At 48.7% G+C, this 14,638-nt stretch overlaps 1 protein-coding gene across 4 annotated transcripts in view; it reads right to left on the reverse strand.

Moving 5' to 3' along the window:
- Evc (EvC ciliary complex subunit 1) overlaps positions 1–14,315 on the reverse strand; it is a 41,172-nt gene extending 26,857 nt beyond the window's left edge. The window contains exons 1-5 of one of the 4 annotated variants that reach the window (XM_034509256.2): positions 13,985–14,302; positions 10,223–10,342; positions 4,795–4,878; positions 2,059–2,306; positions 451–535 (exon numbers count right to left, since the gene is read on the reverse strand). In XM_034509256.2, the coding sequence (XP_034365147.1) occupies positions 451–535; positions 2,059–2,306; positions 4,795–4,878; positions 10,223–10,342; positions 13,985–14,143 (696 nt within the window). In that variant the 5' untranslated portion in view covers positions 14,144–14,302. Of the gene's footprint in view, positions 1–450; positions 536–2,058; positions 2,307–4,794; positions 4,879–10,222; positions 10,343–13,984 lie in introns of all 4 variants that reach the window. The other 3 variants (XM_034509255.2, XM_076938407.1, XM_076938408.1) reach the window with 3 other exon arrangements.
- Between the last annotated feature and the right edge of the window lie 323 nt (positions 14,316–14,638).

Here is a 14,638-nt window from a genome sequence, read left to right on the forward strand (position 1 = left end):
ATTGCTCCTACAGTCTTCCATTCCCTCAGAGCCATGTGTAGGCTCTGGCCTCCCCACAGCCTCAGCTTGCTGCTGTTGCTGATGTCTGGAGTTATTAGCTTGGTGCTTTTCCCCCAAACAGTGCTCTCTCCTGAGTCCTTAGTAGGTGCAGCCTGAGCTCTCAACTCATCTCTAGATGGCTCCCACCCCAGCTAAATGGAAGTCCATGTCCTGTCAGTGCCTTCAAATGCATCACCACATACGGCACCTCCGAATGTGACACCACACACAGAGCCTCCGAATACATCACCACATACAATTCCCAGAAGTCATTGCATGACTCTCTGTTTTTCATGTCTCCTTTCACCCAGATCTGTGCCCCTCACACATCTGGGGTTCTGTGAACACAGAGATTTTTATATCCTCATCTGGTCCCCAGCTCAGGAAGAGAGAGCAAATGTCTCCACATACCAGGTGCTTCTCCTCCCTCAGCGCTGTGTCTACCTGAAGTAGGTCTTTCAGGTGAAGGCTGCAGACACACAGGTCAATATCTACACTGAAAGAAGCAGACAGGGGTCAAAGAGTCAGAAGGCAGGGTGAAGATAGGACCCTGGTCTCTACTTGGTTTATGTGGGGGCCCTGTCCCCTAGTTCATGTTCCTCACATACACTCAGGGTTAGAGAAGTCCAGGCTGCTGCTGGATGCCTCAGCTGAGGAACTATAAGTATCAGGACACAGCTTCTGGAATATTGAAGACAATGCAGCCAGAGGGAGAGAAAGCCAGCAGAACAGGCTTGGTGTATCTTCTCTAGAATCTGTCACTTCTGTCACCATAGGCCTTTCCTCAGCACAGATAGCCTTAGGCCTGCATGACAGGCAAGAGGTTACCACAGGCCAACTTTCCTCGGCACAGACAGTCTTAGGCCTGCATGACAGGTAAGAAAGAGACTCAGAGAGCAGAGGACCAGAGCTATCAGGCAGATACTGGTTGCCTCAGGGACCCTTTTCTTTCTCAGAGACAAAAATGCGTTTGGATAAAAAACACCTATCCACACTATTATGAGGTCTGTAAGTGCAAATGTGAGACTGTGGTCCACTCTAGTCTCTCTCAGCCCAGGAATAACCCACTAGCAACAGTCCCAACCCCACTCCTTCCTATTCTTGGGCTAGGGCAGTCCTCTGTTATTTGAATGAGAATGGCCCCGTAAGATCATATATTTAAATACTTGGTCCACAGTTGGTAGAACTGTTTGTGAAGGATTAGGAGGTGTGGCTTTGTTGTAGATGGTGTCACTAGAAGCATACTTTGAGTTTTCAAAAGCCTATGTCATTCCTAATTACCTCTCCCTCTTTCCTACAGGTAAGGATGTTAAGCCTGTTGTTCTAGTGCCATACCTGCCTGCCTGCTGCCATGTTCCCCACCATGATGGTCATAGACTCTGACCATCTGGAACAGTAAGCTCCAATGAACTCTTTCTTCTATAAGTTGCCCTGGTCATGTTTCGTATCTTAACAATAGAAAAGTAACTAAGACATCCAGAGATTCCGGGAACTTCAGAGCACAGTGGACAGCTGCCAATCATATCTGTGTCAGTAGACCAAGAAGTGAGTCTAGTGACTTGTCACCTGTGCCTCAAAGATAAGGTGTCTGGAACAAACCTGGCTTATCACTCACAGTGGTGTGACCTTTTTCAAGTTACTCGTTTTCTCTGTGTCTCTTTACAAAGTAGGGGACATATTGACTTATTTTTAATGGGTCACTAACCCTGGTCCAGGCTCCTTTTGCTATATAACAGAGGTATTGCCATGAGCAACAGAGATCTGGCAGTCAGGTTCCTGGGACACTTTTTGCAGGTGCTGCAAGCTCTGGCCCCAGACTCCCAGAGCATTTGCTGTACTACAATTTATGGGACACATCAGTGGTTAAACACCACTTCCTTGTCACCTCACTCTGGGGCTCAGGACTGGCTCTGATACTGTGTTTCTGTGTGCCCACAGCTGAGTTAGCTAACATTTCTGGATCTGTCTCTTCCTTTGCACCAACCACTGAAGCTCCACTATCCTGAGGTCATTGCTTACCTCTCACAGGCCAGAATCTCAGGGAAGCTGCCCACCCGGAGGAAGGCACATTGGAGGATCCTGTCATCGCTGTAGGTTGAACGCATGCTGGAGGAGGAGCTGCCATCCTCCTTGCCAGCCTGGCTCAGGCTGCCCAGGCTGCTGGCTGGTGAGGTCTCTGCTGGCTGGTGGGGCAGGTGGGGCAGGATGGTAGCTGCCTGTGTCAAGTTTTCATGCAGCGATGGGTGGGAGGATCCATCAGCCAGAGGCTGCCAGCAGAAGGAGACCTGACTGAGCTGACAGCTGGGGTGAGTGTGCACACACCAAGCTTCAGTCCCAGGACCATGGTCAAACCCACCCCTGAGGGACAGAATCATGGCCCATTTGTCCTCATACTTGTCTCTAGGAGGTTGGCTCTCTCTACCAGGCTCCTACTCTGGAACCATGAGGATCTGTCCCCAAACACCTCTGTGTTCAGCTCTCCATCTGCAACGCCCATGATGACTTCTGGAAAGCAGCCTTCTCTCTCTTGTCTCCTCTGTGGCTGGCTCAGTTCTAGGAGCCCCTTTGACTACTTGTGCTTAGCATCTATCCTGATGAAGGTCATTCTTGCCAGTCTTGACAGTTCCAACTGCTCTGACAGACCTTTATCTCCTAACTAAGCCCAGTGTGGCACTAGTCATTGTCTCATCTCTGGAACGATGAGAAGTGTTCAGCTCTCTGTCTAGGCTTGTCCATTGTTGCTGGGCCTACACTGACTAAACTGGCCTGTGCTCCAGACCTTCTCCTCATGTGCTGCTCCTGGGGCATCCCAGATTCAGTTGCCCAGTTGGAATCTGCCTTTGCTGTGCCTTGCTTTCCTTGAGGTCTGCTGGGTCCCTGAAGTTCCCGACCATTTCTCTGTGGCCTGCTGCCTGACAATGGGAAGAGTTTCGGGGAGCCCATGGGGCCTGTGCTTTGTGCTGCCATATTGACATAGAAGAGCCTTTTGTCCCACTGACAGACAGCAAGGAGCTAAGTGAGCTTTTAACAGTGTACTAGGGAACAGGTCAGTCAGCCATGATTATAACTGGCCTGGCAGAGGTGAAAATCTCCCTTGACGCTCTCCTCCTTCTGTGAGTGAGTGGTGTGTGTGTGTGTGTGTTGGACAAAGGTCATTCCTAGGGTGCTATTCACCTTGCCTTTGAGGCAGGGTGTCTTATTGGCCTGGTACTCACAGATTGGTCTGGGCCGACTGGACAGTGAGCTCCAGGATCTGTCTGCCTTTGCTTCCCCAGTGCTGAGCTTCTAAGTGCACATCACCACATCCAGCCTTTTAGGACTTGTTTGAAAAGTACACACTTGCCTGACTGAGCCATCTCCCCATTTAGAGTATTAAAACAAGGATGCTCAAGAAATTAGAATTTCTCCAGAAAATCTCCACTAGGAGGAAGAAAAGGTTAAAGCCATCAGGGGGGAGGTTTGTCTCTCAGAAAGAGTCATACAGTTCTGACCACCTGTCAGACCTGGCAGAAGGATCAGCAATATCAAGGCCACACCTTGACTAAGACTGCACAGTTATGCAAACCTCTTGTCCTTCTGTGTGAATATAAGCCTCATGTCAGAACCCTAAAGATAGACTTGCTGGGTGTGGGGTGGGATAGTCTGTGTGTGTGTGTCTGTGTGTGTGTGTGTGTGTGTGTGAGAGAGAGAGAGAGAGAGAGAGAGAGAGAGAGAGAGAGAGAGAGAGAGAGAGAGAAATTGGGCCTCCTCATTTCACTTCCCACACTGAATACATGCCCTTTCTTTGCTTTTCACTACTGTCGACTCCTTAACTGGCCTCCTAGAGATGGGTGAGTTCAGCTTCTTAGGCCTGCCAGAGGCCAGGATCTGACCAAAACAACTCCAGCAGCACAACCAGACGCTGTTCATCACGAGGCTTCCATAGGAAGAGAGTCTGGAAACACCTTCTTGGGCAGTCTTGTGCTGACTGAACAAGTTCTGAGTCCTTCTACATACTTTCTTGCCTGAAGTCCAAACAGCTGGTAAGGTTTAAGACTCTCACCCTGCCCCCTATTTCAAAGCATAGCAAAAAAGGGCCATGAAAGAGATGCTGAGGCAGGAGTCAGGATAGCATCCTCCAGACTCAGGGTATATCTATCTGAGTAACAGGATGCCAGCCCTCCTCCAAACACTCTGGGCCAGAAAACTGTCCACAGGACACTTTATGGGCTCAGCTCCTCCCTTTAGTATGGCTGCTCTCTGCACACAGACTCCAGCCAAGGGGCCCTGGTCACAGTCATGGGTGGAAGACCTATTGCCAAGAGTGGAGGTTAGAGTTGGCTTCCTCCTTAATGTGACCTTGAGTAGTCTGTTCACCTTCTGGGAATGCTGCAAAAGTGAAATGCCTGATGTGTGACAATCCCTCAGCCCCTCATGAGTGTCTAGGAAGCACAGCATCTGGCATTAACCCTTAGCTATATGTATAGAGACAGAAGCTGTGCCTGAGGCACCCATCCAGTCAGTGCCAGAGAGGGGATCACATCCCACTTCAGGGAAGCTGCTCCCATTGTAGATCAAGCAGCTTTTGTAACTCCTGACCTTGCTGTGCCCCTTGTGACTCACACAGAGTCAGTTGGCTCTCATGTTTTGATCTGTTACACAGCAAACTTTCAGACAGGATGGGAACCCATATCTTATCCATGCCCTTGGATCCCCACGGAGCCAAGCACGTTATGGAGTAAACTTCACTAATAAAATGGAACTTGGAGTGCTCACCCGGAACTTCTGGTTGATGGGATAGACAACTCTGGCTTTCAGTGCAAACGCCGTGATGTTGCCACTCAAGGATGGCTCACACACCTGCAAAAAAGAGGTAGTAGCACAATGAACTTCCTGCCACATTAAAGACAGACTGTTACAACTCTCCAAAATGTCACACCCCACCTGCAACAATGGCCCAGGAAGGAACCCTGACAGGCCCATTTGGATCCTTGCAAGGACAGATGGATAGGTGGTGGATTGGTAAATAGTGGATGTAAGAATGGCCAGAAGGATTAAGGAGTGAGAGCATGGATGTATTAATGAATAAATAGATGGGTGGACGAACATATGAATGGACGAATATATGTATGCACACACATATGTATATATGTGTATGTGTGCATGCATGTGTGTGTGTGCATACACACACATATGATGGATAGACAATGGACATATATAGTTCAATGGACAGATGAGTGGAGGGACAGATGGGCAGGTGGATGATGAAGGGAGACATAGGAATACATGCATGTGTACATGTGTCAAAGTTACTTTTCTTTTACTGTGATAAATGCTACGATCAAAGTAATTTGGGGAGGAAAGAGTCAATTTCACCCCAAATATTACAGCTCATCATTGAGAGGAGTCAGGGCAAGAATCTGGAGGCAGGGACTGATGCAGGGACCATGAAGGACCACTTACTGCTTTACCTCGCCTTACAAAGTTTGCTTATCCTGCTTTCTTACACACCCCAGGACCACCAGGGTCATTAACACACACACACACACACACACACACACACACACACACACACACACTCCCCAGAGGCTTGGCCACTGGCCAATCTGGTGGGGATCATTTTCTCAATTGAGGTTTCTGCTTCCCAAATGGCTCTAGCCTGTGTTAGGCTGACATAAAACTAGTTAGCACAGTATGTATAGGTGGGTAGATAAGTGGATGGAGCATGGACTTATGCATAATAAGTATGTGGAGCATGGATGAATAAATAGATGAAGTAACTTGATTACTGACTGACTGAATGAATGAATGAGAAGATTGGCAGATGGGTGGATTCATGAACAGATGAACGGGTAATAGGTAAATATATGGATGTGTTGATGGACAGATGCATAAATGGGTTTGTTGATGGACAGATGGATATATGAATAGATGTACATATGTATGCATATACATATGTATATACACACGTGTTTATGTATATATGTATATGTGTATATATGTACACACACACATATACATATATTTTTATGGAGAATGGAGGATGGATGGACAGCTAGGTACATAGACAAATGCTTGAATGGACACTATCATTAAATCTGATCCTTCAGCTTTGAAGTAATTAAACTTTTAAAACCTTAGGATAGATTAACAAGCATCCGCTAAAGGACAATGGATCATCTTCAATGGGAAAAACAAGCACATGAAGTAATTGAACTTGGAGGAATTAGACCTCACATTCCACAGCCCAGCAGGATAGCTGTAGCCTACGGTTCATCTATTTCAAAGCAACTGGATGATGCAGAGGCCATGAAGCTCCCTACCTCACAGAGGTGACAGATGTGATAGTACCCAAGTCACAGGTTGCATGTGTGTTATCACACCATGCTCACTGATGCAGATGATTGTATGTGTCAACTAAAACTCTAAAGTAGGTGTAGCACTGCAGGGTACACACAGGCAATGTTTACATGGGGTTTTGGAGTAAACTTTAAGCAAAAAGGGATAGCCGAGTCAGCCTCAGTCTGCCCATATAATCAACAGGGGCATCTAATCCTCAAAGATAACGGGCAGGAAGCTTCCAGCTGACTCCCTGGGACCAAGAAGACAACTAGGCACTAAATAGTTGGAGTGATGGTGTTCATAAGCCACTCAGAGCCCACTGGGCATCACCTCCCCAAGAAGCCACCTCTGATGCAGTGGAAAGGACCAATACATTGCTCCCCGTGTTCTCAGACATGCTCTGCACCTCTTCTGAGGGCTTTACTAAGTCCTACATGGTGGCTTTGAACTGAATCTATGACTCAGGCAGGCCTTGAACTTAAGATCCTCCTCAACTTCCAAGCAGCCGGAATTTATAGAGTTGTACACCATGTCTGGGGGCCCTGTGCAGTTTAAATCTTCTCATAACAGAGGTAGAAGGAAAGCAAAGGAAAGGAGGGAAAAGAGAGGAAAGCATGGTTTTTCCACCAAACAGAGTGCAAACGCACTGTGCCACTGTGCCAAAGAAAGGAACATGACTATGCAGGAGGCAGGTAGAGTTACGGGTGCAAGTGGAGGCAGGCATGATTGAAAGGCCTGGGCGTGACCACTAGGAAGAGCCCTGGCTGTGTGAAGCTCTACCCCTAAGGATGCCCGTGTGACTACCTGCATCCTGCAGGACTGGAGGGCAGGTCTGCTCTGCTTCGGCTAGGAGATGGAGGACATTATAGATAGCCCTGGGTGTGTAGGCAAAAGCAGCCAGATCCTGTTACCTGGACAGGATCTGGAGACTTCAGCTTTTGAATAGTTCTCTTCACTGAATCTAGATGCTCCGTATCTGCTGGCTCCACCCCACCCCGCCCCCACTCCCGCCCTTGCCCCGCCCCCACCCCCGCCCCCACTCCCACCCTAAGAAATGCAATGATCCAGAAAACGGGTTGCTGTGCAAAATTACAAGGTAGAACTTCAGCCAAAACAAGGCAGTGGTTCAGAAAATTGGTGAAAGTGTCACTGTGGGGGCGCTAGGTGGGAGAAAGCTGTTTCCCTCATTGGACCTAAGGTGTTTTGTTTTTGTTTTGTTTTGTTTTTTTCCCCTTAAATCACCTGCACAGATTGCATCATCCCTCCTCTTCATTAACAAAGGCAAAACAGAAAATGCAGGCTGTGAAGCTGCAGGCCTCAGAAACCTTCTGGAAGATTTTGCATGTTTGAACCAACAGGGCTATTCATTAAACAGAGTTCATCTAAGCAGCAGCAGGACAGATCACAAGGCTGAGGCTCTCTGTGCACAGGAGAGGTGGCTGGGCTCCCCAGGCAGAAACACAGATGAATCTAGGCAGATTTAACTCAGCTCTGGGCAATCATTAGCCTGGTGATGGGTGCCTGCCAGGCACTGAGACAGGTTGCAGGATAAACTTTACTAGGCTGAAGGAAGGGAAGATGAGGTAATCTCCCACTGCTGCTTCCCTGATAGAGTACCATCTGAGACAGGAATGGTGGCATGACCCTGGGCACTCTGTGGGGGACCTCTGTGACTCTCATAGCGAGGGGCCTGAGGTTCAGACAGGTTATGTTTCCTGACTAAGACCACACAGCAAATGTACAGAAAAGCTGGGATTGTTTAGTACTGGCTACCGAGGCTAGTCCTGCTCTCATGGGATCCAGAGCCACCTCACATATGACTTTTTTTTTTAAGTTTTATTGACAAAAATTCATGCCCTGTACAATCACGAATGTATGATATGTAACCAACCATCTTGAAGTGTTTTCCCAATATCAGAAGTATCATCACATAGGCAATTTCAGAATGGCTCATGGTAGCAGAGAAGCCCTGTGCTCTCTAGTGGTTACTCACTTTCTCCTGGCAACCACTCAGCTACTTCCTGTCCATATTAATTTCCCCGTGCATTTCGCTTCTGGTTCCATTCATGACTGGCTTTGGATATCAATGGCCAGGTTCACAATGCGTATCAGTACTGTGATCCTTTTCACAGTCAATAGCATTCAGCAAGGATAGATCACAATTCTGGTTTGTTTGAGCCTTGGTTTCAATATGTGAGTCAGACCAGGCTCAAATTCACAATCCTCCTGCTTCAGCGTTAGTGTAGCCCATTGTGCCTGAATGAGAGACTACACTCTGTCCATGCATTGCTCAAGTGATGGTCATTTGTGTTCTTTCCAGTCTGGGTGTTATGGACCAAGCTGGATATCTGTGTACAAGCATTTGTGTGGACATAGTTTTCCTCTCTGTGAGTGGAATTTTAATGGTATGTAGGGAAGGGCAAGACAGTCCAGAGTTAAGAAGGAAAAGAGAAACACAGAACGATACCACATTTACTAAACTCTCACACACATTGTCCCAGACAACCACGGAGAGTCACCCAAGAGGACAAGGGTGAAAAGCTCTCCACAGAGAAACAAATTCCAAACAGTGGAGAGACACACAGAGAAACAGACCCAAGAGTGAGATCTAGAGATACACATTATTATGGATGGACTGTAGCTTCTGGGTCCCCAGGCCCTTCAGGGTCCTGGAATCCCACAGGGTTTTCTCTTCATTTCCATGGCCTCCCCAAAGCACTGAGGTTCAGAGTCTGCAGGCTAGACTCTCTCCCAGGAAAGAATGGGGTTACTGAAATCTATGGGAGGCACAGGCGACTTGGGAAAACAAGCTGCTACCCTGATTTGATTCCTCGACTTTGGAGAAGTTGGCTTCAAAGCCCAAGCCCTTTACATGACCAGCAGAGGACCCCAAGAGGGAGCAGCCTGAGAGACAGGGGTAGGTAGGGTGTAGAGGTAGCAGTGCTTGTTCTGCAGGTGCCAGACAGACCTCGGGATGCATCTGAACTTGGCTTCTCCCCAGTTTGGGGACCCAAGGATGTGGTCTGTCTTTTTGGACCTTAGTTTCCCCATCTGAATATAAGAACAACAAGGAAAACTGAAGGAGAGTGTTCTGAGAGCACAAACCTACTAGACATTAGACCCTGCCTCAATTTCAAGTGTGCAGGGGCACCAGAGAATGTCAACTGATGTCCCTTTGTCCCTACTGAGAGAGCGCACCCTGGCCATGTTCCATGGGCCAACTGAAACCGAGCTGGGAAGACCAGGACAGGGAGAATCCATCTCTTAGGATCGGTGCAGGGCTCCCAGCCTTCCCTTGGCTTCCTGTTTACTTAGAGTAAACATTTCAGTTAGAGAATAGAATTGGGGCTTGGCTAAAAACAGGTGGGTTCAGAGAACATTAAGTCCACCATTCACATTCAGTAGGTGCTGAGCCACTAACAGTGCTGTGCTCATATTGATTCCCCCACTTTTTTGAGGGGGAGGGGAAGAGGCCCAGGTGTGGCCATGCAAATAAATGGGCAAATGTTAGTAGCAGGATTTTTGTGGGACCCGAGACACAAAGAGAACAGGGGACTCTCCGCACAAAACTCTAGTCATCCCATGGTCATGCAAACCCTACCTACATGGGGTTGCTTTTTGAATAAGTGTAACCAGAGTGGGCACTAGAGAGCTTTCTGAGGGTATTGGGACTTTAATTATGAGGGAGCATACCTTTGTACAAACTCATGCAACTGTGGACTTAAAAGTCTGTGCCTTTTACTATTCATACATGACAATTTCTGGGGAAATAAATCATCCAGTGGCTTGTAGCACAATCCTTTGGCTTCTGGGAAGGCCATACACAGCGTGTGCCTACAGAAGCACCCAGACCCGGACTAACCTCAGGGGCATCTTCGTCCCGAGTGGTTTCTCTCTGTCGTCTCCTGGCTTGGGAGTCAGTATCCCGTAGGCTCTGTGCAGGGGCCTCTGAACTCCTGAGCAGACGTTTCCTGTCATCTTTCTAAAACCACAAAGGGGTGGAGAGAAGCCAGATGCTGAAGTCAATCAGTCTTGTCTGCCCCCCTGAACTTTAGCCAATAAACCTCTACCCAGCAGTCACCTCTGTTCACCATGCGCCCTTCCTGTCCCCTTCTTCCACCAAGCATCTAGTAGAGTCCTTTAAAACTACTCCCAGGCCACCCAGATTATCTTTCTAAGAAATCCCATAAGGTGCATATTTCAGTTGTCCCTAAAACTCCAGGCAACACAGGGAGCAAAGCTTGCAGGATTTGTCAATTTCTGTTCTACACTTATTTCTGCAGCTTTGACAAAATATTCCGACAGAAGTAACTGCACCTGCATGCATTCATTTCTCCCTGCTCTAGACTGTGGTATGACTAGCTGCTTCAGGTTCCTGCTTTGACTTCTGCACAGTGATGGACTGCCCTGTTCTAAAATACACCCTGCCCAGTTGCTTGCTGTCAGACTTGTCTCATCACAGCAACAGATAGGAAACCAGAACAGTAGTAGCTGCCACCCATTGCATGGGATGTGCAGACACTATTTCCCCTGCTGTTCTCAGTATAGCCACTGGGTGATTTTTAAAATAATGATCCTGGTTACCTTCAACAGAGGAGTGACTTCTACTGTGGACTACAAACAAGCAGTAGGAGTGTGACCTGAGGCCCCACCACCTGGCAGTTGTCAGCACTGATAATGACAGGGTTCCACAAGCTTGTCTGGGTGGGTGGGAGCACAGTCAGGCCCTTCGCTGTGTCCTCTTTCCTTGTCAAGTAAATGCCCCTATTGCAGCTGAGTGTCCAGCTTTCTGCAGTCATGTTTCCTGTTTTAGGAGATTGTAATCCTGAAAGCCCGTCTAGCATTCCAAAGTACCAAAGGGCCATGATGTACCCAACACAGAAGGACCTTGTGAAAGAGGATCTGGCCCCAGCCAGAGTTCTCGGGCTCTTGGCTGTGAGTTTCAAAGAGAGAATTAACAATATGCAGCCAATGGAGTTTCTTTAAATACACGCAGGTCACTTTGAAGGTAGACTGATGGAAATAGAGGCTCAAGGGACTTGACACAGTATTTCCCCAGGCAAAGGCTTAGTGCTCGTTCCTCTGTTCCGAGTGCTAGGCAAGTTTGAGGAACACAACTCTAATGGATAAGGAGAACAGGCATAGGTACAATTCTATTAGGGGGGTTGGCTTAATTAGAAAGTGCTCGACATGGAGGCATGGACACAGTTGAACTCCTGGAACCCATGTCAAAAAAGCCAGGTATGAGGGTGTGTGCCCTCAATCCAGTGCAGGGGAGGACACAGGTGGACAGACAGTCTAGTCTGCTTGCCTAGGCCAGTGAGAGACTGTCTTCAAAAGGTGAGCAGTGTCTAAGGAATGACACCCAGGTGGACCTTTGGCCTTGGCATAGACACACACATGCAAACAGGCATCTGTATACATACATGCACTTACACACACACGAACATGTACACACATCCACACAGGAGCCAGCAGGGAGGTTCAGTGTAAAGACAGTTGCCACCAAGGTTTATGACATAAGGACTGTCTTCTGAACCCACATGGTGGGAGGAGAGAACTGATTTCAGGGGAATGTATTCTGATCTCCATAAGCATGCTGTGCCATGTCTGCATGCTCAAAAAATGTGCCCTTTGAGACACATACACACATTAAGAGACCGAGACAGAAAGACAGAGACAGAACAAAGAGCGAGACAGAGAGACAGAGACAGAGAGCAGAACAAAGAGAGAAAGAGAGACAGAGAGACAGAGAGACAGAGACACACACAAAGAGACAGACAGAGAGACAGAGACAGAGAGCAGAACAAAGAGAGAAAGAGAGACAGAGAGACAGAGACACACACAAAGAGACAGACAGAGAGACAGACAGAGAGAGAGAGAGAGAGAGAGAGAGAGAGAGATATGCATTTTTTTTGGCTTGGTGAACTGGTTCATTTAATGAGCTAGGACTATGATTCAATATCCACAGGTTGCCTAGTCTTGTTACAGACCCTGAGAAGAAGCCTCTCAGAAGAAGTTTGTTTGAGAAGAAACTTAAAGGAGGGAGCAAGCCTCTGAGGTCCCGAGAGAAGGGCGTGAGAGCAACTGCAAAGAGTCTGACACAGATACAGGCCTGGCAGTGTCAGATGTTCAGGAAGCCCACCCATGTGCTTGGAGCAGGGTGGGTCTCTGGGCAGAAAGGACAGATGATAATAGCACAAAATTCCAGAATGCTTGGTTTAGCAATTGCTGACTGTATTAGGAACTGAGACACCCAGAGTCAGAAGCAATTTCTACTTCCACACTTAGAAATGGCCAGGAGGCCAAGGGTCACAAGTGACTTAAGGACAAACTCTAACAAGAAGGGGAAACCCCCAAACAATCTGCAGAGGGCTGAGGAAACACAAGACAACAGTCAATTTACAGTGTCCTCCGAGAGAGGAGAAAGCATCTACTCACAAACGGGCAGCTTAGGATCAAAACAGAGGACTTGGGGAATAGAAAAGAACACCTGAAAATGTAAACATGAATTATAAGAATAAAACTGAAGAAAGCCTCCCAGCCTTGTTACATATGTAGGTAGATTCTCTCTCTCTCTCTCTCTCTCTCTCTCTCTCTCTCTCTCTCTCTCTCACACACACACACACACATACACACACACTTCATCCAAGAGTTCAAGACTGCTCACACTCATAGCTGACTAGCACAAAGGGTTGTACATCAAAAAACTTGGCAATGGAGAAAAAGAAGGAAAGAAGTGAGAGACCAAGGAAAACAATCTTCAACCAAACAAGTTTCTAGCTGGAGAAAGGCAATTCCCCTGCACAACAGAGGAAAGCTGGAAGAAGTCAGAGCTGCCAGACCCCAGAGTGTCCAGTGGGTCTTTCCACAACTGATAGATATCTGCTCCTCTGTGCCAGGAGTCTCTCTGAACATCCCATGTCATTTACATAGTTGCCAGTTAGAGCATTACTTATTACCCCAACCCCCTTGTTGTATTGCTAGGCTCCTTAACCCTTTGCTTTACTTTTCTCATCTGCAAAATGAGGTCACACATGGAGTCGATTCAAAAGCTGGAGAGTTCAGAGCCTAGGGCTGAAGTCTAGGCTCCGTGCCTGGAACAGACACCGCTCAAGAAATGCTAGCCTCTTTCTGCTCCACCACAGTACCCACCTGGTTGGCTTCTACCCAAATACTGATTGGAAATGTCTTTCCTGTTCACCAAGGTGGCATTCAAGGCTCCGGGCCAGTTACCCCTGGCAGAAAGTCCCATTCCCAGGGGAGATCTGGCAGCTCCAAAGCAAGAAAGATGAAGTGGGCATTCAGGTGCACACACTTAGTTTCTTCTGTCCCTACACTGAGCTGGGCGCATCTGCTGGGATCATGTCCAATCTTCTAACTACACCCGAGGGCACTGGGGCCAAGAAGGGCTTTTGACGACTCTTTCTGCGGACCCCAGACCAATGCCCTCCCGCCAGTCACTCCATCCCCTTCCCCAGAAAGCCCTGACCCCGATTATCCTACAGCAGAAGGTTTCACGCACTCTCAGTCAGGAGATGCAAAGCTGGGGTTCAGGGAATTCAGCCCAGGACGCCATGGGAGGAGGAGGGCGCTCGATTCTCCCGGCCTCACTGGGACCCACCTGGAGCCGCGCGCGGAAGCGGCTCGCGCGACAGCCGAGCCACAGGCCAAGGCCCAGGCCGAGTAAGGCGCCCAGCAGCACCGCGGGGACCAGCAATGTAGGCGTCGCCTGCAGGGCTTCCCGGCCCAGCTGCAGCCGTGCATCTCTCGTGCAGGTCATGGGGGGCTCGGGCGGATGACCCGCCGCATCCCGCCGGCGGCTAGCTCCGCGCCTCTGAACCCTTTCCCGCTGCGCCGGAGCCGGGGAGGAGCTTGGACCCGCCGCCCCAAACTTTCAGCCTTTCCGGGCCAACGCTACCGTGCACTGAGCATGCGCAGCCGAGGCGCGGCTTCCAGCCCGAAGACCCCAAATGCAAGAGCAAAGGAGCACCCCTCCTCCCAGCCTTGGTACTACGCTTCTGTGGTCACTGATTGCCCAGGCTGGCCCAGGTCCTGAGCTGGCGGCCAGATTAACCCCAGCAACACCGCAAGGTTGCTGTAGCCTATCCAATCCGACTCCTGCACTGCTCCTTGGGCAAGTCAGTCTTCCCTAGGGGATGAGCCTCACCCGACTGATTGAAAGCTCCTTTGGAACACTCATTTAAATCACGTTTTCTCCCCCGAGAAAGATTCTTCTCTAACAGAATGTGTGGAGCGAATGTTACATACATTCTGG

Source organism: Arvicanthis niloticus, chromosome 7 (genome assembly GCF_011762505.2).
Source record: "Arvicanthis niloticus isolate mArvNil1 chromosome 7, mArvNil1.pat.X, whole genome shotgun sequence".
NCBI classification, from domain to species: Eukaryota; Metazoa; Chordata; class Mammalia; order Rodentia; family Muridae; genus Arvicanthis; species Arvicanthis niloticus.